Source organism: Pseudorca crassidens, chromosome 18 (genome assembly GCF_039906515.1).
Source record: "Pseudorca crassidens isolate mPseCra1 chromosome 18, mPseCra1.hap1, whole genome shotgun sequence".
NCBI lineage: Eukaryota > Metazoa > Chordata > Mammalia > Artiodactyla > Delphinidae > Pseudorca > Pseudorca crassidens.
The window spans coordinates 59,434,971-59,458,280 of NC_090313.1; the positions used below are offsets into that span (position 1 = coordinate 59,434,971).

The 23,310-nt window shown below is 49.1% G+C and overlaps 1 protein-coding gene across 1 annotated transcript in view; it reads right to left on the reverse strand.

The window, feature by feature from the left end:
* Positions 1-23,104, reverse strand: part of SIAH3 (siah E3 ubiquitin protein ligase family member 3) — a 78,984-nt gene extending 55,880 nt beyond the window's left edge. The window contains exon 1 of the mRNA XM_067713038.1: positions 22,760-23,104. Coding sequence (XP_067569139.1) covers positions 22,760-22,894 — 135 coding nt within the window. The 5' untranslated portion in view covers positions 22,895-23,104. The remainder of the gene's footprint in view (positions 1-22,759) is intronic.
* Between the last annotated feature and the right edge of the window lie 206 nt (positions 23,105-23,310).

Consider the following 23,310-nt stretch of genomic DNA (forward strand, 5'->3'; position numbering starts at 1 on the left):
CCCATTTCCACGGTTGCAGTTCACGTTCCTGGTACGTCATTTAGGGGGTCGATTGCCAGTCAAGCTCTCTGAGAGCCGAGATCCTCTTCATTTCTTCCCACGGTACCTGTGATGGTCCTTTGTCCTTGGCGGGCCCCAGGTAAAGGTTTGATGATGTGCGGATGCTGCTCTCGAAGCTTCTAGGACTCTAGGAGAAGCCCACTTCTCCTTTGGAAGTTGGATTTAGAGAACAGCAGAATTTAACAGCAGTATAACGAAGAAGGCATAGTCCATATTTTGTGAGACTCAAAACTTGCTATCCTGGCTTGGCTTACCTAATATAAAAGAGTCAGAAAAATCTCTCCACATCCTCTGAGCTTACATGTGGAATTAGATTAGAGCTGAGACATCACCATAAGGAATCAATGCAACCAGGACCAGGCCTCTTTGGGGGGCCCAAGGTGAAGTCCACTGCAAGAGTAATAAAGGTCTTTTTCAATAAGCCAGTTTCCACCGTGGGCTCTAGTTTCCCTTAGGATTGAATTCCAGTCACATCATGATGCCTGATGGCCAAGGGGAAACCTGCTTACCGCGCAGAAAAGTTGACACCTAGACCCAAGTGTGGTTTCCAAGAAATCCGTCAGTGAAAATGAGTGGTATTGACAGACTTGTTAGGCGGAGGAGAGTTTTGGACAGAACTAACTCATTCTGTTGCATTTAGAAAAACTCTACCTTAAACAAATCCATACCTTTCAAAGTTTCAAGCATTTTAAGCACCAGCTTACATAGCTAACGCACAAGTAGTTAATGTCGCTGATATAATATAATAACCACCAGTGATGAAGCACTTGCACGTCCTTCCTCTCCTGCAATACCCTGAGGTAGGGAGTTGACCTCACCTACTCCTCGTGAGTAAATTGAGGTTTAAGAGGATAAGTGACTTGCTTGAGGGCATGGAGCTGGCCAGCCCCAGCTGACTGACTCCCAAAACTGCTCGTGTGTAAAGTGCATTCATCTCAAGTGTGCAGCTTGGTGAATTTTAACATGTGCATGACCCAGTAACCGCCACTCTGATCAAGATGTGGAACACTTCCAGTGTTCTGGAAGCTTCTCTCCGTCTCCCCACCACCCCCCAGTAATTCCTCTTCTGACATCAACTAGTTTGAGACAAAACCATCTTGCTTGTTTCCCTTCCTGCATTTTTTCCTCAGAGAAGACCGAGAGGTGCTTCTGTCTCTCAGCCCTGCTAATAAATCCTATCTATATCATGTGTTCAGTTATATGTAAACTCTCTATTTAGAGTAAAAAAAATACCTTGTATTTCTAGAGGCTTCTGTGTTCGAGACACGAGCCCCACACTCCATGATGCCCCTCTCCTGGTGGTGAGGTCAGGCCTGCCCTTAACATTAGGGAGACCCCAGGCAAGGGTAACATAGAGGCCCACAGACCACTTGTCGAGATGTTTCAGGGTTACAGCTAAGCCAATAGATTGATAAAGTACTTTTTTTTTTCCATCTTGATAAGTAAACATCTTCATAACACGTTAGAAGACTAAGCTTGAATTTAGAGTGCTCAAACTCCTCAGAATTCTGAAACATGGTGGTAGAGAGTCCGCTGTGGTTCTAGGCTGGGCAGCCTGCCCTGCCTCTCTTCCTATTTCTGGCTCCATCCCATACCCGATGTATGTACGTGGCCACCCCAGCCTGTACATCTAAGTTCTGTCCACGGCCTCCACAAAAAAGGAAGCCTTAACGTTCCTTAGTCAGCCGCCCAGCACGCTGGTGGCATGGGGCACCTTCGGAAGGACAGGTCTGCAAACGATAAGCTCTGGATACCCAGAGAGAGGCCTGGAAGGGAAGGTGCGAGCTCCAGGTAGGAACGTTCACTTGCGGCTGCAGATTCCTTACCCCACAGGCTTGGGGCACAGCATGAGGAGGGCCAGGTGGGACCTGCAGAGCTCGGGGCTTAAAATGCCCTTTTGTCTGGTCCAAGGGTGGTTCTACAGAATTGCGATCGTTGGTCTCAAACAAGAGACCATTCTTGTCCTTCTCAAGTTCACTCTGAACAGTTGGGTTTGGTGAAGCCCCTCTTCACTGAGGGCTTGCCTTATGCCGGGCAGTGAGCCCTGTCCCGACATGAACGGAACTTGCTCCCAGCTCTGCTGCCTCGAGTCTAGTGGGGGAGCCCAGCGGTTAACAATTCTGGATCATGATAGAGGTTTGGGGAAGGCATCCTGCAAAGAGATGGCATCTGAGCAGTCTTGATGGGTGGGAAAGTACTAACCAGACGAAGAGGCAGGGAGTGGTATTCTGGGGAGAGAGAAGAGCGTGGGTTAAGAACGGTCTGTGTAGTGAGCTTAGAGCCCTCCAGCCTGGGAAGGTTTGAGCGGTGACATGGGGTGTGTCAGGAGAGGCCGGTGTATCCTCTGACAGGAACAGGGACCATACCTCTGGACCCTGGCTTAAAGCAGAAGTGGGACACAGGCAAATCAACATCTGTAGCCATATGACTCTGGCGTTGATATGGAGACCATGAAATCGAGAAGAAGATAATCCAGGCGGGAGCTAATGAAGGTCTGCTTATTCATTGATCGAATGGATGTCCATTGAGCCCTACGACATGGCAGGCACTGTTCTATATTGGGGGTAGTGCAGTGGACAAGGCAGAAAAGGGCCCTACTCTGAAGGGGTTTGAATGAGAAGGCAGGGACACCACAGATACATAAAGAAATAAATACTTCAAATTATTTCAGATAGACCGAAGTCCTGTGGATAACGAATCATGGGATAGAGATGATGGAGGAGGTGGGAAGAAGACGACAGACTAGCTCAGTCTTTCATGTGTTTCTTCATCCAGCACGTATTTATTTACTGAGGGCCTGCTATGGGCAATGGCACTAAAATGGAGAGATTTAAACAGACACTGTCCCTGGGAGAGCCAGGGGGAGTCAGGAGTCATTGGAATAGCCCATCACTGGAGGTTGTACTTTGAAGAGAAAGAGTATAGGTTTTGAGAGCATATAACCAAGGAACCTGACCTAGCCTGGGTGGTCTGAAAAGGCTTGCTTTGGGCAGGTGGAGGAACATTCCAGAGGCCCAGTGATGGGAGAGAGCACAATGGACAGGAAGGCTGAGCCAGGCCCAAGAGGCTGGAGAGTGAGGGGGAGAGCGGCGTGGCGTGAAGCTACCCATCGTAAGCCAGGGCCCTGCTATGACCAGCAAGTTCAAGGACTTGACCTTTTTTTTGAACAAAGTATACTTTTGGTATGGTGAAAAATATATAACACAAAATTCGCCACGTTTAGTAGTTTTAAGTGTGCAAGTCAGTGACATTAGTTACATTCACAATGTTGTACCGCCACCACCATTATCTCTTTCCAGAACTTTAAAAAATCACCCCAGACAGAAACTCTGACCATTAAGCAAAAACTCCCTAGTTCCACTTTCCCTCAGCCCCTGGTACCCTCGAATCTACTTGTTGTCTCTATGAACTTGCCTATTTGAAATATTTCCTGTAAGTGCGGCCATGCAGTTTTTGTCTTTTTGTGACTGGTTTATTGAACTTAGCATCATAGTTTCAAGGTTCACCCATGTTGTAGCGAATGTCAGAATTTCATTTCTTTTTATGGCGGAACAATATTCCACTATGTGGATATACCATGTAGATTTTGCTTATCCATTCATCTGTGGATGGACATGGGTTGTTTCCACCCTTTGGCTGTTGTGACTAATGCGTCTGTGAACATGGGTGTACAAATACGTGTTGAGCCCATTTCCAGTTTTTGCGGTACATACCCAGGAGTGGAATTGCCGGGTCAGATGGGAATTCTATGCTAAATTTTTTGAGGCACTGCATACTGTTACTTACAGCAGCTGCTGTTTCACAGGCTCACCAGTAGTGCACAAGGTTTCGAATTTCACCACATCCTCTGACAACACTTGTGATTTTCCATTGACTAGGATCACCAAGTCTGCACCCTCTCTCAGTACCTACTCTGACCACTCAAGTCTGGCTGGCAATCCTGGGATTCCTCATTTGTGATGAGCATGCCTTCCAGTTAGTTGAAAGAACTCAGCACCTCTATTACCAATGTCAGCTAGGAAGAGGGATGGAGATGGGAGGGAAATGGATAAGAACTGGGAAACTGGTGAAGAATTGGGGACCGCTCCCATGGGTATTTGTTAAGTAGGTATCTTTTTTTTTTTTTCTTTGCTATACGCGGGCCTCTCCCTGTTGTGGCCTCTCCCGTTGCGGAGCAACAGGCTCCGGACGCGCAGGCTCAGCGGCCATGGCTCACGGGCCCAGCTGCTCCGCGGCACGTGGGATCTTCCCAGACCGGGCACGAACCCGTGTCCCCTGCATCGGCAGGCGGACTCTCAACCACTGCGCCACCAGGGAAGCCCAAGTAGGTATCTTTTGAGGGTCCTTTTACTCTCTCCATGATGAGCCAATCCTCATAGCAGGTCCTCAATAAATATATGCTCATAGCAGGAGCTCAGTAAGTAGACACATGAACAACTGGGCTACCCCATCTTCGTTCCCCCATCACGTTCAGTGCTCTGAAGACATGCTAAGGGTTCTGCTCCCACCGGGACCCTCAGACTCCTGTCCAGTGGACCCAGCAAACCATCCTGGGTCTTTTCTGGTGCTGAACACTGCTTGCCATGACAATTTTTCTACAGAGTGCTTATTACTCTGCAAAAAATGAGGAAAAAATAGGCAGGTTGCCTTGAGTCCTTTTTAGAACAACAAGGGCTAAGCAAACAAAAGGATGTGGAAGGGGTAATTTATCCATATAATACACTTCACCCACATTGTGATTTAAAGATCACAAAGCACTTTGCCAGGTATTTTCTTGTTTGATCCTTACAATAAGCCATTGAGGTTGGCAGGGTAAGTACTGCAGTCCATCCCAGATTTGCAGGAAAGGGCAGATTGAGAAAGCAGGGGTGATCTGCTGAAGGTCAAGCTGAAGTGTCAGGGGTGGCTCTGTCTCCATGCTTGGCACCCGTTCTGTCTCCCCCAGCGCGGTGATGATTCACCCCTGCCTTGCTGCCCCCAAACCTGCTCAGGGATTCTAGGACGAGCTCAGCCAGGCTTTCACTCATCAATCAAGAGTTTTTCTGAGGCGTCCTCACAGATTTCTGGCTAGTCTTCTCAGAAGGTGTTCTTGCAAAATGCTTTCTGATTTTTCGCCCAATCGGTAGTGAGGTTAAAAAAAAAAAAAGTCCTCCATTCTCTTTTTCTGTATCAGCCAGCCTGGCAAGGTCTGTTTCATTCCTGAGACTCAAATTGGAAACTGCCTTCTGTTCTCATTCATTTGGGTTGTAGCGGTCATTACATTCTAAACAATTAATCCCTGGGTGCCAATTTCTTACTAGAATTATCCTGGACTCAACAACTGGTTTTCTTAGCAGCAAGGCTGCAGCAATTATTTCGTGGCTTTTGTAAGTAAACATGCCGTGCTTGGCACTTTACAATTTTTATCATCATCACTGAGTTATCAACATTTACCTCTATCAGGGGAAACGAAAGGCTGTCCAGTTGTGAAGGCCTGGCGATCACATACACCTGTTTACCAGCATCCGTGGGGCTCCCTGGGGCTCCCTCCACTTGCTGAGAAGAGGGAGGAAGTCCCCCAGGCCCCCAGTCCTCTGTCTGAGTCGGGGACCATCTGAGAGGTAACAGTAAACCAAGGGGAAGAAGCGATCTGCCTCTAAGGTCTCAGGTTACAGGGCTGTGCTCCCTGGGTGCTCAGACCCCATAGCTGGCAGGCAGTGTCCTTGACCTCATGGGGGTTGTCTGCCTGGGTTCTCAGCTCCTTTTCTTGGGGGGCCACAGAACTTCCCTTCCAAAGCTGGGCCACTTGGAGTCAACCCAGGGAGTCTGATGTGGTCTGTGGGATTCTCCTTTCCTTCCAGCAGGAAAGACTGAGCTACCCTAGGACCATCAGGCAGCTCAGCCCACCCTGGGCTGGGAGAGGCCCGCTTACCTTCCTGTGAATTTACCTAAACTTAGATCTTCTGGCATAACAGGTGTAACAGGAGACACCGGAGCAGCTCTGGGGCCAGGCTCCTGAGTTCATGCTCCTGGCTCCACCTCTCAGTGCTGTGTGGCTGCAGACACAGTGCTTACCCTCTCTCTGCCTCTTTCTTCATCTGTATACTAGTGATAGTTATTGCCCTATTTCACAGGGTTATTTTGAGGATTCAGTGAGTTAATATTTGTAATTAGAACAGCGTGCCTGGCTCATAGTAAATGTGCCTTTAAAAACAAAAAGGAACTTTAACATCTAAAGGAGCTTTCTAATGTTCTTTTGTCCCTTTTAGGTAGAATATAAAGACAGAAAGCCTAAACCACAAAACCCACTGGTTCATTTGAATACACCAGCAAACCAAGCCCAAACCCATGTTCTTTTAAAAGTACCCGTGGCACCGTCATGGTAGTGACTCCCAGACTCTCCCAAAGTGGACCTTAAAACATTTCTCAGCAGCATGTAGAGAGAGAACTGACCTGCAGATGATCAACTACCCAGTTTAAGTTAGAGCAGCTGTAATAGAGTGGATAGAAGTCAGAACCCACTAGATTCCTCTTTCCTCTTACACTGCATCACTGTCAGGACCTGTGGACTAAGTGTGCCCTCCTTGCATCTGGTAATGACAACAACAGCCCTTACAACAATCCTAGGATGCAAGTACTACTGTTACGATTCCCATTTTACAGATGGGAAAACTGAGGCAGAAAGAAGCTAGGTTGCAAGTCCAACATTGCACAGCTTATAGCTGCAGAGGCAGCGGTTGAACCCAGGCAGCGTGGCTCCGGAGTCCCTCCCTCAGCATCACACTACACTTGATTGTATCACTGACCCCAACTGTGAGCCCAGACCCAGTCCAGGCTCAGAAACCCAGCACTGTCCTCAAGCAGGAGGGACTTGCGGGGGCTTGGGCCAAATTTCACTGCTCGTCCAGCTCTGGCCTTGTAACCCGACTGTCCTCCTCATAAGTTTCCAGCTTAGCGTAGGCTTCAGGAGACAGGCTCTGTCTCTTTCCTACCCTTGAGCCTCTGTCTTGCTAACCCGCTCAGTTCTCCCGCTTCCTTACCACGTTCTTACGGTCCCGAGCCTTCCATTTACTAATTAGACCCGCATTCACCAAGTACCTAGTGTGCGATGGTCATTTACGTGAGGCCTGGGGATACAGAGCCTTGGGGGGGTCTCGCCGTGTGTGACAGGGACACAGATGTGCAAATGGTTGCATAGAGTGGAAGAGTCTGAGGGCTGTGATGAACATCAATTCAGTTGAGGCGGACAAGGCAGGTTTGATTCTCCCTGGGGAGAGGGGTTATCAGGACAGGCTACACAGAGGAGGTGGCACGGGCTGCTTCCTGCTGCTGCGCATCCCTGATACCAGCCCGTTGCCTGGAATTTTGCTGGTTGTCCCTTTGCCTGCCTGGACACACCCACGTGACCTCAGAGTGCAAGAAGGAGCTGCATTTATCATCTTTACTTTCTAATTGGTTAGTAGAAAATGTGCAGACGTCTGCCGTCCAGTGCCAGCTCCAGGAACAGGGGACTGGCAGGTTCTAGCGCCCCCTAGACCGCCCAGGCGTCCTGATGTCGCAAAGTTTCACATCTGTCTGGAGTTGTACCCCTTGCCCTCCCTAACAGTGACCCTGCCCCTGGTCTTCCCAGCTTCACGTGGAAAAAACATCCTCCCAGGTTTCCCTGTTCTACTCCCAGATACCCTTGGGAGATCTCAGTTGTAGAGAGAACTTATTGTATTAATTCTACACCCAGATAACAAAAATACGATGTAGAGAATGTAAAAGACTCATCTGGTGACTTTGGATACGTTAACCGAGTCATTCCTCATCTTGAAGATTTCTCCCTTCCCTGCATGACAAGGCTGTCTTCCTTTCGTAATTTCAAACTTTCTCATTCTCAGAGAGCTTCCTGTAACCCACTATTCAAATAATGCCAGAAGTGTTTCCTGGAGACTTCCTTATTTACCATAGGAAAAAAAAAATGAAAAGAGGAAGGAAGGAAGGAAGGCAAAAAGAAATCAACGTCAACGAGGGTACTACTGCGTGCTTGACACTGATCTAGGTGCTTTCGCATGTATTAGTCACATTTAATCCTCCACCAGCTTCTCAGCGTTTGTCTTGTTATAGACAAGAAAAATGAAGCTCAGAGGGTTGTCACTTGCCAAGGGTCACACAGCTACCAATATTGGAACTAAATTTGAAACCACACCTGAGTCCAAAGGCCATGATCTTTCCAGTACGCTGAGAGGTGTTTAAAATACATCTGTAGAATTTCACTTTTCTACTAAATTTCTGTCAGGATAAATGGGTTAAGCTTTCCAGTCAACTGCTCGCGTTCTCCATTTTTCTTCCATTTTATTCACCTGTTCACGCTACCATTTGACTTCAATTGTCTCAAACCCCTTTGAAAAGAGACCACGTGTGGATGAGGTCAGCAGTGAAGAGCGGTCCTCCGCACACCAAGGTCACCCAGGAGGGAGGCACAGAGCAAGTGTCACCTCTCCCCTGACAGATGGAGAAGCCAAGGTTAAATGACTTGCCCAAGACCCCGTGGGAACGGAGCCAGACTGCAGACAAGGGCTCCAGCCTCTCGGTTCTGAGGAAGCCTCCTCGGCCGAGCATTTCAACGGAGCCGTGGTGAGTGCCTGGGAGCCCGCCTTCCGTTCTCATTTCTCTCGGGCTCTTGGAGAGCCTCAGGTGTCTGGCACCGACTTCAGCAAGCGTGCTGAGAAGGGTCCGACTGGCTTTATTTAATTACCATAAACAGATGCGTCACTGGGGCTTCATGAGACAGCTTCTATTTTTTTGTCTTTTGTTACTTATTTGTTTTAATTGAACTGTAGTTGATTTACAATATTGTGTTAGCTTCAGGTGTAGACGAAATGATTCAGTTACACACACACACACACACACACACACACACACACACACATACACATACACACACATATATATTCTTTTTCAGATTCTTTTCCATTACAGCTTATTACAAGATACTGAATATAGTTCCTGTGCTATACAATAGGACCTTGTTGTTTATCTATTTTATATATAGTAGTGTGTATCTGTTAATTCCATACTCCTAATTCATCCCTCCCTTTCCCCTTTAGTAACCATAAGATTGTTTTCTATGTCTGTGAGTCTGTTTCTGTTTTGTAAATAAGTTCATTTGTATTATTTTATAGATTCCACATATAAGGAATATCATATAATATTTGTCTTTCTCTGTCTGACTTCATTCAGTATGATAATTTCTAGGTCCATCCATGTTGCCATAAATGACAATATCTCATTCTTTTTTGTGGCCGAGTAATATTCCATTGTGTATCTGTACCACATCTTCTTTATCTATTCATCTGTTGATGGACACTTGGGTTGCTTCCATGCCGTGGCTATTGTAAATAGCGCTGCTATGAACATTAGGGTGCATGTATCTTTTTGAATTAGAGGTTTTGTCTTTTCCAGATATATACCCAGGAGTGGGATTGCTGGATCATATGGTAGTTCTATTTTTTAGTTTTTTAAGGGCCCTCCATACTGTTTTCCATAGTGGCTGCACCAATTTACATTCCCACCAGCAGTGTAAGAGGCTAGCCTTTTCTCCACACCCTCTCCAGCATTTATTATTTGTAGACTTTTTGATGATGGCCATTCTGACCCATGTAAGGTGATACTTCATTGTCGTTTTGATTTGCATTTCTCTAATAACTAGCGATGTGGACCATCTTTTCATGTGCCTGTTGGCCATCTGTATGTCTTCATTGGAGAAATTTCTATTTAGGTCTTCTGACTTTTTTTTTTTTTTGCGGTACGTGGCCCTCTCACTGCTGTGGCCTCTCCCGTTGCGGAGCACAGGCTCCAAACGCGCAGGCTCAGTGGCCATGGCTCACGGGCCCAGCCGCTCCGCGGCACGTGGGATCTTCCCAGACCGGGGTACGAACTCGTGTCCCCTGCATCGGCAGGCGGACTCTCAACCACTGCGCCACCAGGGAAGCCCTTCTGACTATTTTTTGATTGGGTTGTTTGTTTTTTTGATATCGAGTTCTATGAGCTGTTTGTATATTTTGGAAATTAAGCCCTTGTCAGTCACATTGTTTGCCAGTATTTTCTCCCAATCTGTAGGTTGTCTTTTCGTTTTGTTGATGGTTTCCTTTGCTGTGCAAAGGCTTATAAGCTTGATTAGGTCCCATTTGTTTATTTTTGTTTTTATTTCTTTTGCCTTGGGAGACTCATGTAAGAAAATATTGGTACGAATTATGTCAGAGAAAGTTTTTTTGTCTATGTTCTCTTCTAGGAGTTTTATGGTGTTGTGTCTTATATTTAAGCTTCAAGCCTCTTTGAGTTTATTTGTGTGTATGGTGTGAGGGTGTGCTCTAACTTCATTGAGGTACATGAGGCTGTCCAGCTTTCCCAGCACCACTTGCTGAAGAGACTGTCTTTTCAATGAGGCAGCTTCTTCACGTGCTCATCAGCTCTCCTGCTTACGGGGAGGCCGGGCAGGGCTGGGGTCGGCAGAGGTGCCTGCAGTGCCAGCCCCCTGCGCCCGCTGTGGTCCTTCAGGCTGTCACCCCGAGGGGCGGGGGGGATGAGCAGGGGTCAGGCGGGGCTGGGAAGGGTGGCGATGGCATATCGCTCAAGTCTGAGGCACTTTCCTCACAGAATGCCTTTAGTTCCTTCGTGTCAGTGTCCCCCGTGAGCCCTCTGCAGCCTCTGTGACTTTCCCCGGATGTCGGAGCTGCTGGATGAGGTGACCCCTGGGGGATTACCTTGGTGGCCTCCCCTCCACAGCGCCTGGCCGAGCGTTTTCCTCACGCCCCCTGAAGTCAGTATAGACGCTGCCCCTCGCGGCTCCAGCTTGTACCCTGGAAATAGGGCTCACAAACGTCATTGCGCTCTCCTCCCAGAAGCTCACCTCTCACCCGGACACCTCCCTCAACTCGGTTCTTCCCACGGCAGTTTTGGAAAAAAGGAAATGTTTGAAGAGCGTTAGGGGGGAAGGGTCGACCCTTCCCCTAATCAAGGTAGAGGCTCAGTTAAGTGAGGTAGAAAATGGTCCTTAAAACTGCGTTCCTCTTCGATTTTAGTTTAAGAAAATAAATTTAGTAATAAAGTATGGCTGCTAATGGGAAAGGAAATTTCAAAGGCCTGTGGATCTCTCAGAAAACTGGTGTTACAGGGTAAGAGCCATATTCTCTTGAAGGACATTTTTGCTTTTGTATAAAAAGATTTCTTCTTTTCTCAGAGAAAAAGTGGCCCGTTTAATGCTATCCCAGTGCTTAGAGAACATTTTCATTTCTGACGTGGTCAGCTAGTTCCCATTGTCATTGAGAAGCAAGTGGGGAATTGACAAGACGATCACATGTCCCAGATTTGGGGGTCAATGCTGGTTTCAGATGCTCTGTCCTCCTGTCCAACCATGTAACCCATTTAAAAAAATGATCATGGGGGCTTCCCTGGTGGCGCAGTGGTTGAGAGTCCGCCTGCCGATGCGGGGGACGTGGGTTCGTGACCCGGTCCGGGAGGATCCCGCGTGCCGCGGAGCGGCTGGGCCCGTGAGCCATGGCCGCTGGGCCTGCGCGTCCGGAGCCTGTGCTCCGCGGCGGGAGGGGCCACGGCAGTGAGAAGCTCGCGTCCCGCAAAAAAATAAATAAATAAATGATCATGGAGCACAAACTTCCTTTTCTGCAGGATAACTTTGAGTCGTGCACTTAAATAAAGTTGTTGCCAAGATTTCCTTCCAAGTATTTTATGCAAATCGTAATTTTTATCGAGCCTGAATTGGAAGGCTAGGCTCTTTGTAGAAGCTTCCAGGTAAGCAGTTCTGTGACCGAGAGGGAGAGACAGCTTAAAGATTAAAAGCACCAGCTAAACTCTACCACTGATTGGATGCATCCTTGGATAAGTTACTTAATCTCTCTGTGCTTCAGCTTCCTTGTGTGTAATTTGGGGATAGATTGTCGGCATAGTTCTGAGGATTTTTTAAAAGGCAATTCAGGTAAATCACTTAGCATCACACTTAGCACTTAGTGAGTGCTCAATAAACGTGAGCTAATTCAAAAACGTATACACAGGGCTTCCCTGGTGGCGCAGTGGTTGAGAGTCTGCCTGCCGATGCAGGGGACATGGGTTCGTGCCCCGGTCTGGGAAGATCCCACATGCCGCGGAGCGGCTGGGCCCGTGAGCCATGGCCGCTGAGCCTGCGTGTCCGGAGCCTGTGCTCCGCAACGGGAGAGGCCACAACAGTGAGAGGCCCGCGTACCACAAAAAAACAAAAAACATACACACATATGTAGTTTTAACTGGGGTTCCCCCAAAGTAGAGCCTGAGATAAAAACTTGGATGCAGTGGTTTATTTGGGAAGTGATTCCAGGAAGCAGGAGGAAGGGACAGAGTCACTGCCATTGGCCACAGGGCTCCATTCCACCAGGTAGCCCTGGGGAGCCTAGAGCATGCCTCCTAGGATTGGCCCCCAAGAGCTGGGGCATCTGTGTGTGTTTGATGTATGCAGACAGAGGGTGAATGAGACAGGATCTTAGCTCAGTATTTTTAAATGGAATATAATATACTCAATATTAGTCCTATGGCCAGTTGTTTGTTGTGAAAAGAGAGAACACTGAGGGATGACATACCAAGAAGTGCTTAAAAACGTGGGATTTTCATTTTAAACGGCTCCGCCACAAACAGTTGTGTAAGAGTGAGTAAGCTCTTTACCTTTCCTTTGCTTTGATAGAATGATAATATACTATTTCCAAGGGAGAATCAAATGCATAGCATTTAACGCAGTTCCTGGACATAGCACGCCTTCAATAAATGGTAGCTATTTTGTGGTTGTTCTGATCATTATTGTTATTATTGTGTGCATAACTGTGACAGCAGAAAACGACAGTCTGTGGACTTCAGGATATGTAACCAGCTTAGCCTAAGTCACAGTATACCTCTAATTTATAGAAAGGGAACGCGAGGTTCTGAGTGGCTACTTGCCTGGGACTTCCCAGCACATCCTTGGTGAAGTCGTAGGCATTAGATCTGAGGGACCATGGCACTGGCTGCAAAGCTGGGCACATCGCTAGATGGGCTGGCCAGTCTTTTGTAAAATCTGGTATTGATCTGGTTTGGTTCTGTTTCTGTGGAGCCTTCCTAATGCCATGCTAACCCTGTCTTCCGTCCCCAAACGTGGTGTGCGATGGCCTTTCCCTTCCATAGAGGACACTCTCCAGTTTCGTCCTGCGGGGCCCTGTCCCTTCCACAGGCCAGTGTCTCCTGGCTGGAGTTCCCAGTGCCACCTGGAGATGGCTCTGCGGCTCACAGCTCCCTCCTAATCACCGGTTCGTGATTAAACATCCATTAAAGGACCAAGGAATTATTGAGGTACAGCATCTTGCAAGTAAAACTGCTATTTCCTGTTACACCACAATTCTAAATTATCCACAGGACCTTTGTTCTTCTGCTAAAAACATTAGGCTGGTTTCTGATGGTGCGTTCATCCTGGGCCCAAGGTCAAGATGAAAATGCAGCCTTTTGTAGCAGAACTTGATCCACCCTGCTATGTGAAAGCCTGGGGTTATGGCTTCCTGGCTTGGGTGATTTCACGCAGCACCTCATCTCAGTCACTCGCTGTGTATTTGTGCCAGCTCTAGAGACATGAGGAGCATTGCCTTTTTAACGCCCCATTCTCACCCGGCTGGTTTATACCTTGGCAAGGTCCTGAGGACAGGGACCCTTTGGGAAGATGCCCAGTGTGTGGGGGTCATAGTAGACAGGCAGCATCCTTTTCCAACGCCCCTACCCCCCAGCAGTGTGGTGGCACAGGTAGAGCAGTGGACCCTGCCCCTTATCAGCTGTGACCTTGGGCATCACCCCTTTGGGCCTCATCTGTTAGACCAGGACCTGGAACTGGAGCGTGGCTCTGGTTCTCTGAGCTTGGACCTGCCATGCTCAAAATCTTGGTCACTCAACAGACAGGTCCTGTTACTGCTGACCCATCCCTCTCTTTCCCCCGACATCCAGTTTGAGTAGAAGTTTGATCACTCATACAAATTGGGCAAAAGAACCTTGGTCACATCTTGTGTATCAGGTAACATCTCTAAGGGACTCCACTTACTAGTAATGACAGTAACCATTTATGGAGTGTGTATTAGGTGCTGGGTGCTATGCTAAGCACTTTATGTATATCACGATATTTCACCTTCAGAACAGTCATTTTATAGTTGAGGAAATGCGGGCTTAGGGAAGTCAAAGAGATTACTCCAGGCAAGTGACAGCATTGGATTCAAACCCAGATCAGTCTGACTCCAAAGCCCATATTCCAGGACCTCAGCTAGAATGTTACTCTTTTCTCGCCCATCACTGACTTCCCCTTTTTACCTCTTTCCTGAGGCTGGAGTGGTCAGTTACAGGTTGGGTCGGGGAGAGGGATCTTGTTCATCTCCGTGCTTTCCTCCACCAGGTTTCCCCATCCACTGGGCTTCGTACCCTGTGATCTTTTTATATATATATATATATATATATATATATATATATATATATATATATATATATATATATACACACACACATACACACACACACATACACATATATATATATATATTTTGGGGGGCTGCATTGGGTCTTCGTTGCTGCACGCGGGCTTTAGTTGGGGTGAGTGGGGTCTACTCTTTCTTGCTGTGTGCAGGCTTCTTATTGTGGTGGCTTCTCTTGTTGTGGAGCACGGGCTCTAGGTGCATGGGCTTTAGTAGTGTGGCACGTGGGCTCAGTAGTTGTGGCTCACAGACTTAGTTGCTCCGCGGCATGTGGGATCTTCCCGGACCAGGGATCGAACCCGTGTCCCCTGCGTTGGCAGATGGATTCTTAACCACTGCGCCACCAGGGGAGCCCTGTACCCTGTGATCTTGCGCTATTCAGAGACCACTCAGGGTACAAACAGATTGGCATCTCAGAACCTCCACTGACTCCGTGTGTGTGTGTGTGTGTGTGTGTGTGTGTGTGTGTGTGTGTGTGTGTGTGTAAACTCAGGATGGAGTAAGGGAACTCAGCCCTGTGGCCTACCTCCGTGCTTTTTAAAAAGTGTCCGATGACAGTGGGATCTAGGAATTCTTTCTTGGCTTGGAAAGGTCAGAGCACCCCTCGCCTGCCCTTGATGCCAGGGGCTGCATCCTCCATTAAGCATCAACCCCCTTCATCCTGCCCGGCTCAGAGGGAAGCTACTTCCTCAAGGCAGAATGAACTGAAGGGCAGAGAGAAAATGTCCAGTCTTCCAGGGGGCTTGCAGTTTTTGCCCACCTACCTCTCCCCACCCTGCTGCATCTCTCAGCGGTGTCACTCAGCCTCAGACCCACGCCCTCCGGATCAGGTGCCCCTCACAGGGCCGCTTGCCCCTGTGCTTAGTCAGCTGCCTCTAATGAAAAGAAAGCATGCGTAAGTCAGGAGGGCCCGTTCCCGGGGTGGGAGGAAAAGGGGCCTCGTCCGCACGGCTCCTGGCTCCGATGACCGGCACCAGGTCCTCAGCCCCTGTTCCACCGCAGGCACACGTGTCCTCCCAGCCCCAGCCCCTCCTCTCCCATTGCACTTCAGGGCTCAGAACCCAAGCAGGGTTCAGGGCTTTCTTTGAAGTTAGGCAGTAAGGACGAATCTGACTTTTACGTAAGGCAAGAAATTGTTCCGTTCAAAATCTCTTCAAGGCCAAGGGCAATTCACAGATACCAAGGAACAGCAAGCACCGAGGCCTGCCGGGAGGCGGAGAAAGACGGAAGGTGGGGTTTTGGGGAGTTGACTCTAACTTCCCAGGAGTGGCTTTTAGCTTTTATCGTAATGACCCGTGTTGACAATAACTGCTACTATTTACCAACTCTCTCCTCTGTGGTAGACATTTTCCTTCTGTGAACTCATTTACGCCTGCAGCGGCCATAGAAGGTGGGCGGTTTTTTTTTTTTAACATCTTTATTGGAGTATAATTGCTTTACAATGGTGTGTTAGTTGCTGCTGTATAACAAAGTGAATCAGCTATACGTATACCTATATCCCCATATTCCCCTCCCTCTTGTATCTCCCTCCCACCCTCCCTATCCCACCCCTCCAGGTGGTCACAAGGTGGGCGTTCTTTTCTCCTTTTTATAGAGGAGGAAATGGAGCCCCTGAGAGGCAAAGTCATTTGTTCAAAGTCACACATCGGCCAGTGGCACAGCCTGGATTTGAATTCAGACCTGTCTGCCCCAAAGCCCATGTTTTTTTCCTACACCCACTGCTTCTCCCCATATTGACCTGGAGGATTTATAAAATATGTACTAAGGGCAAAATATAATGCTCTGTGCTTTTTTTTTTTTTTTTTTTTGGCCTCGTGGCTTGCAGGACCTTAGTTCCCTGACCAGGGATTGAACCCAGGCCCTCAGCAGTAAAACCGTGGAGTCCTAACCACTAGACCGCCAGGGAATTCCCTATGCTCTATGCTTTTGACAGTGTATCTCTTTCCATTTGATTTTTAAATATGATGTGCATGCATCCATGTTCATTATATTGTTTTTAGAATAATTCAGTAAAGAAAAGGGAAGAAGATTTATGGAGGGGGAAGGGGAATAAGGGAGGAGGATGGAGAGGCCCCAAATTGAAATGTGGATCTGACAAAGGGGAGATGGTGGGTGTGTGGTGCAGCCCATGGGGTCACACTGCTGGCCTGGGCCTGATGGGGTGCAGGAAGGGGGGTCCCCGCAATTTTCTACTTCCACAGCGTGCAAGGGATATTTAGTTAGGGCTAATTGGAAGGCAGCCTGGGGCAGTGCAGGGGATCTAGGCCTGACATCAGGAGAGCCGACTTCTGGTTCCTAAATTCTGCCACTAAATAGGTTGACTCTGCAAAAGTCGAGTAGTGGGTTGAAAAGATAGATTCACATCCTAATACCTGGAACCTGTGAATATTACCTTAACTAGCAAGAGAGTGAATATTATATGACCGAAGGTGAGATTAAATTAAGGATCTTGCAATGAGAAGCTTATCCTGGATCACCCAAGGAGGCCCTAAATGCAATAACCTGTATCCTTATAAGATGTACACACAAAGGAGAGAAGGAGGCCATGTGACCCCAGAGGCAGAGATTGGAGGGATGTGGCCACAAGCCCAAGAGCACGTGGAGTTCTCAGAAGCCAGATGAGGCAAGGGACAGACTCTTCCTTGGAGCCTTGGAGAGGCCTGGCCCTGCTGACACCTTGATTTTGGACTTCCAGCCTCCTGATTTCTCTGAGAAATAGATCACTCTGATTTTCAGCTGCCCCATTTGTGGTAATTTGTTACAGCAGCCGTAGGAACCGAATACAAGTCATTCCCCTCTCTGGCCTCCGTTTCCTCAACTGTAAACTAAGACGGTTCAGGCTCCCAGTTCTGACATTCTCCCCGTCACTCTCTGAGCCATAGAGAATGGAGCTCCATTCTCCAGGTAACCCCTTCCACGTGGTACTTTGTGTCTAAACAGGCCACCTTTCCCCTTTGGGGAACAGAGTTGGTTGAGTCCAGATGACTTTGCTAAGAGTAAAATACCATCCCAGACAGTTAATTTTTCTTTTTTTCTTATTGTTAATTGCTAGAGAAACGTTCTGCCTTGCCCCAGGAAAGCCATCCAAATAACTCTGACCTCTCTGTGGATTTCAAAAAAAGTGTTCAGTCTCAGTTTTCTCATTTCTTCCAAACAGTCCCTGCAGCTTGAGGGACCATGGTGAAGGGAGAGCCACAGAATTTGCTCTGGGGCTGCCGGATAAATGCAGTACAGAGGCAAGGGGCTCACATCACCTCTGTGCCAGCCTCAGCCTCCCCTGCTTCCCCGTCACCAGCACGCTGCTAACCGAACGGCTGCTCGGGGCTCGCGCCTCCGGTTACGTGACTCAGGAGGCTCATCTGCAATCACCATTAACCAGAAAAGCCGCATGACTGCTCTGTACCTACAGTGTCGAGTGTCTTATAATATTCACAGAAACCAAAGGGCTGGAGGAGGCAGCAAGGGAAAGCCTTTAGAATAAAGCTCACAGAGTGAGGACAGCCAGCTCAGCTCCTCCCTCATCCTTACCCCGCCCCCGTCTAAGGTGCTGTTGGAGCTGTGAGGAGCCTCCAGCCTCGGCAGCAAAGGAAGATGGTGAAATGTCCAGAAGACTGGGGATGCGACCCTCAGACAATGGCTGTGTCAGGAGGAGCTGAGCCACCCACACCCTGCCTATGAAACAATCTTATCGGAAGCCTTTAACTGCTTTAAACTAGGTATTGAGGCTGAGTACTCCAGGGCCACCTCTAAACCTCTAAAAACGATGTTCATGTCTTTTGCGTTCCTTCAGCTGCCTGCCATGCTGTGTCAAGCAGAGTTAGTGAAAGCCCCAGGGCAGGCGCGGGATCTCCAAAGATCAGTGCATGAACGGTAGAGGTGAGGGTTGCCCTTGCCCCCCGCCTCTCCTCAGCTCCCTCCTCTGATGATCCCCAGCCCACCAGCTCCACCATCACTCAGAACACATTCATCCATACGGGTTGGTCTTAGAATGAAAGGCACGTGGATGCTTCCAGTGATGGTACTAAAATGCCCTGATTTTTAGATTTAGTATCTGTCAGGCACAAATTAAAGCCGTCATTGTCCCATATGCCCTTCCCACTGTGTGTGTGTGCGTGACTGTGAGTGTGTGTGTGTGTGTGTGTGTGTGTCTGTCTGTCAACTCAAGGTTAACGGGTAATAATCGAAAAGAGCTCCAGGGACTGGACCGGCTGGATGGAGGTATGAATAGCCTCCCAGGAGAGGTGGGGAGGTTCCGCCCTCGGGTCTGGGTGCCGGGAGGCACTGGGGGTCTCAGCAATGACATTGGCCCTGGTGAGGGCCTTTTGGAAGTCTGCCAGAAAGTGTTTTGCTAGACTTCTTTCAGAACCTCGTTTATCAAGCTCTGTGGCTACAGGGAGGAAGTCGCCCAGCCAGCCTCAGCTCAGCGCCTGTCCGCTTGGGAAGTGCTGAGCACTGACCCCAGAGGGGTCTGGCTGCCACTACAGACCCTTCCCTGGAGAGGCCTGGGTGCAGAGACTAGCCAGGTCACCCCTCAAAGGGCACCTCTGGGGATGGGACAGAAGCAGGGAGGGCTGCCCGGGGCAGGGCATTGTACAAGCAGCCAGTGTCGATGGGAGAGGGGCCAGGAGAGAAAGGCTTTCTTGGTTTGGAAACAAGCAAAGGACACGAGGGAGAAAGCAGTGCTGAATCAGGACCAGGAGCCCGCACCTTCCCCGGTGCCAGCCTGCAGCCTGTGGGCCACATTTCAGTGACCTCCATGAATGGGGAAGCAGATGGCAGCCAGCCAAGGTCACCGGCTCCTTGGTGGTCCCTTTTCATGGGGTGGGAAGGAGAAGTGGGGGCCCGGGTCCCTTTAAGGAGCCATCCCTGTAGGCAGAGCCAGACAGACAGACACAGGGCAACACGGAGTGCCATTTGCGGTCTACAGAGCCAGCTCTGCTATGGATTCTTCCTGAAGCAGAAGACCCTCCTATTCCAGGCCAGCGACTCTAAACACCCCTTTAAAGCAGGGTGGGCTTAAGGAGTGTAACGGCTTTAACTGGGTTGTCTGCGTTCCCCGGGAAGGCTTCTGCCTTCCACTTAGAAGGAAAGGCATCAGGTTGCTTGAAGGAATCCAGGTTACCGAGTAATCGCCATAATAAAATTGAGAATGAAGGTGACCCGTAGAAGCATGGTAAATACACAATTTTCTCTGCTCAGTAAGTGAATTTTGATTATAACTCAGCACTTGCCTCGGGTCGTAAAGTACTGCTAGCATTCGCGGGAAAGGACAAAGTGCAAAAAATGCTTCCACAAAGAAAAACACAGGCTTCCCAGCCCTCTCTGTAGCAATATGCAACCTAGAAAATTGAAAGCAAGGTTGCAGTCTCTCTGTCCTTCGTCACCATTTTATGTACCAGCCTGTCATACAAAATGCGGGGAGGCACCGCAGATCAATAGCTATTCTGGGTTAACGTTGCCACAGCTTTTTTTTTTTTTTCTTTAAAAGAAGAATTTTTCTTCCTATGTGGATCACAGCTTATTACATCTAAGGCATACTTCTGTGGTCTGCCTATGGAAAGGAATGCTGAGAAGGAGCAACTTCTTTCGAGGTTTTATGCATTTTTAAATATCAGTGATGGGGCAGCAATGCTCCTAGAGAACTGTTCCTTTATAAGCTGCAAAGGGTTGTTAGCCCTCAGGTTTGAGAAGCAGGTAAAACTTACCTGATGGGCCACCTGGAGCCTGGATGAGACCTCCCCAGGGGCAACCTGGGATGCGGAGGTCTGTCTCCGCCTGGTACAGCCTCTGTAAATCCTGTGTGTCCTGCTGCAACCCCTGGTAACATTAGCGGCCGTCGATTTGATTTGTTTATCTGCAGCGACACTCATCTGAGCAAACTCTCTAAGTGGCTTTTTATAGGAAATGAAAAGCCAAATGAGAATGTACGTGAAAAAGTGAGCCATGGGAAATAGCCTCTCGAAGCACGTGTCACCTATTTTTATGTTACTAAGTTGGCTGAAGGCTTTAAGTGATAACTTTTGAAGTTCCTAATGGAACCCTACAAATTATGTACGATAACGTAATCTTTTTTCGGAGGAGACCGTTATAAAGCACATCTACCTTGAGTATCATCTCTTTTTCAGCCTCACAGAGTCGTGGAGGAGGCGGGCTAAAGAGTCATAGGTTCATTTTGAAGGTGAGGGAGGGAAGGCTCAGAGACATCGAGTCCTTCAAGGTCACACAGCTAGTCAGCACTGACCCAAGGACTCCGACACTGACTCTGGGCTCCTGAATCCGGGCAGCAGGACTACCTGTCAATATCCAGCCTGACATCACTGAAACATACACACAGATGCTTTTCCCTCCACCCCACACCAAGATCTTAGCACCCTTCTTCCCCTCCATCACCTGCTGCAGCCAACGAACCATCCAAACTCAAACTTTGGAAATGCTAAGTCTCATAAAAAATTTGTAAGGGTTTTAAAATGCGAAACAGGAATAAACAAAATTTCTTGCCGCAGGGAACTAACTAATGTAAAGCGACAAAATAATGGGAGTTTGAATGCAGTCTCAAAAGTGGTCATAAAATGGAATTCAGCATCATATTTTAATAGGTACATCATACACTCGCTTTGCCAAGGATGACTGGTGGTGAATTCTCATTTATAAAAGTAAGCCATGAAGGGAAAAAGAAAATAGGAGAATGAGGGGAAGAGAGAGGAGGGGAGGGGAGGAGGGAGAAAGGGAGAGAGAGAGTGAGAGAAGGAGGGATTGGGATTGGGAGGCTGAGCGGTTGAGGGAGATGGTATTAGTCACAGCTTGGGTACCGCGGAAAGCCGGTTCCTAGGTCAGGAGCACCATAGCTGTCCCAGAGTAGTGCATCACCCCTCCATCCAGGAGTGGCCTTGACATATGGCCCCAGGGGCTCCAGGCAGCTGTCCCTCCTGAGGACTTCCAGGAATTGTGCGGAAGCGGGGGTGGGGGGGTGTTGCAGGGAGGCATCCTTCAGCACTGGCCTGCAGGGCTTCAGCCGAAGAGAGTCTGACTGCAGGAGTTTATAAAGTGATGAGCAACAAGCAACATCTCCTGCCCAACAGCAGTGGTCAGAATGACAGAGCTGTTCTGGCAGACTATTCCGTGGCTCAGCTGCAGATGTGCCCTTCCCCCGTCACTCTGCCTTGGGTATAATGAGGACAGGAAAGCAACTCGCAAACGAGTCCATCGTTTATTTGGGGACAGAGCCCATTGGGCTCAGACTCACACTGGGGGGAGTTCAGCTACGCCCTCGCACCGCCCCTCCCGCCCTACCTTCCCGTCTCCCCTGCCTCCCCTAGCCAGGGACTCTGCATTCATTTCCCTCAGCCTTGGCGGTGATGTGAAGCGGTCCCTCCAGCCCGTATTTTGGCTGTTCTCTTAAAGGGCATTGACCTAAAGGCGCAAACGCAGCGGCAGCGGCGTCGGAAGCGCAGCCCGGCGGGCGGCCACAGCAAAGAGGCACCCGCAGCGCTTGCGGTGATTCGGGCAGTGGCAGCTCGGGGCTGGTTTCATTTTGATACTCTTGAAGCAAATCTGCCCCTCCTGTCCTCCGCGCACCGGGCGCATCTAGCTCGAAGGAAGGAAAGAAGACAAACTCCTCCCGACATCCCCGCCCCCCCGATCCCCACTCACGCCGAGTCTGAGCACAAGGGGAAAACACTCTGAAGAAGGAGCCCTCTCCCCAACTCCCAGATCCCTGCCTCGGGGTTCCTGCCCCTCCACCCCGACCCCAGTTACTTCAGCCGCAGCCAGAGGGGCTTCCTAAATCCGTGTGCTCGCCTGCCTTTCCAGCACGTGGGACAGACTGCGATTTGAGTAACTTTTCAAATCCTGTCTCCTAAACACTTGCCCACAAATATTTGGGAGAGAGAGGGGCAAGCCCCCTGCTCCGTCCACCGACCTCACTTCTGACCTCCGCCCCACTCCTAGGCTGACAGCGTGGAAAAAAAAAAAGAAGACTCTCACTCCAGTTGCTCTTGCCAGTCGGGGAAACAACACACTGTCGCCGAGAGCATCCAACCGCCAAGAGAGGGAGAATGAGCCCCGAGGCACCGGCCCCGGGTACCCAACACCGTCCTGGCGCCAGTGGACCAGCCTTTGCCGCGAGTTCCCCGCGCTCGCGGGAGGGTCACAGACGCCCCCGGAGGATGGACTTGAACCCAAGCCGCGGGAACATCAAGCGAGAGAGAGCCACTCACCTTTAGGTTGTGCGTGGGGTTTACAACGCAGACAAGTTGCCCAGCGGCGGAGAACACCCGTTTAGCCTTGTAGTGCTGAAAGCGGAGGTGAATGAGATCTAACACAGCCCCAAAGCACTGGGTGAAGAAAAGCATCACAACTTTTTTGGGGGGGTTGTTGGCACAGCAAGGCAGCGGAGGAAGCTGTAAGTCCTTGGGCTCTGGAAGGAGCGCAGCCCCTGAGACACTACGCTCCAGCCCGGCTTACTGTGCTTTCGTATTCATCATCAAAATAAGACGGTTAGAATCTTGCAGCAGTGAGGCGGCCAATCAAAAGGACAGAAATGTTATCCTTGAGGTGCAGAGACAGCCAATAACAAATGCCTCCCCTACCGAAACTCCCTGATGAATTGAGCCTGGCGGAGAATGTATTATTGAACATTACCATAGATCAGCACATTGCATTTATCTTGTGATTACAGCCAACCATACATAATGCTGGGGAGATGGGCTGACAAAACTGATTGCTTAATGTGTCTCCATTTATTAATTGACTTAATTTAACATGAGAG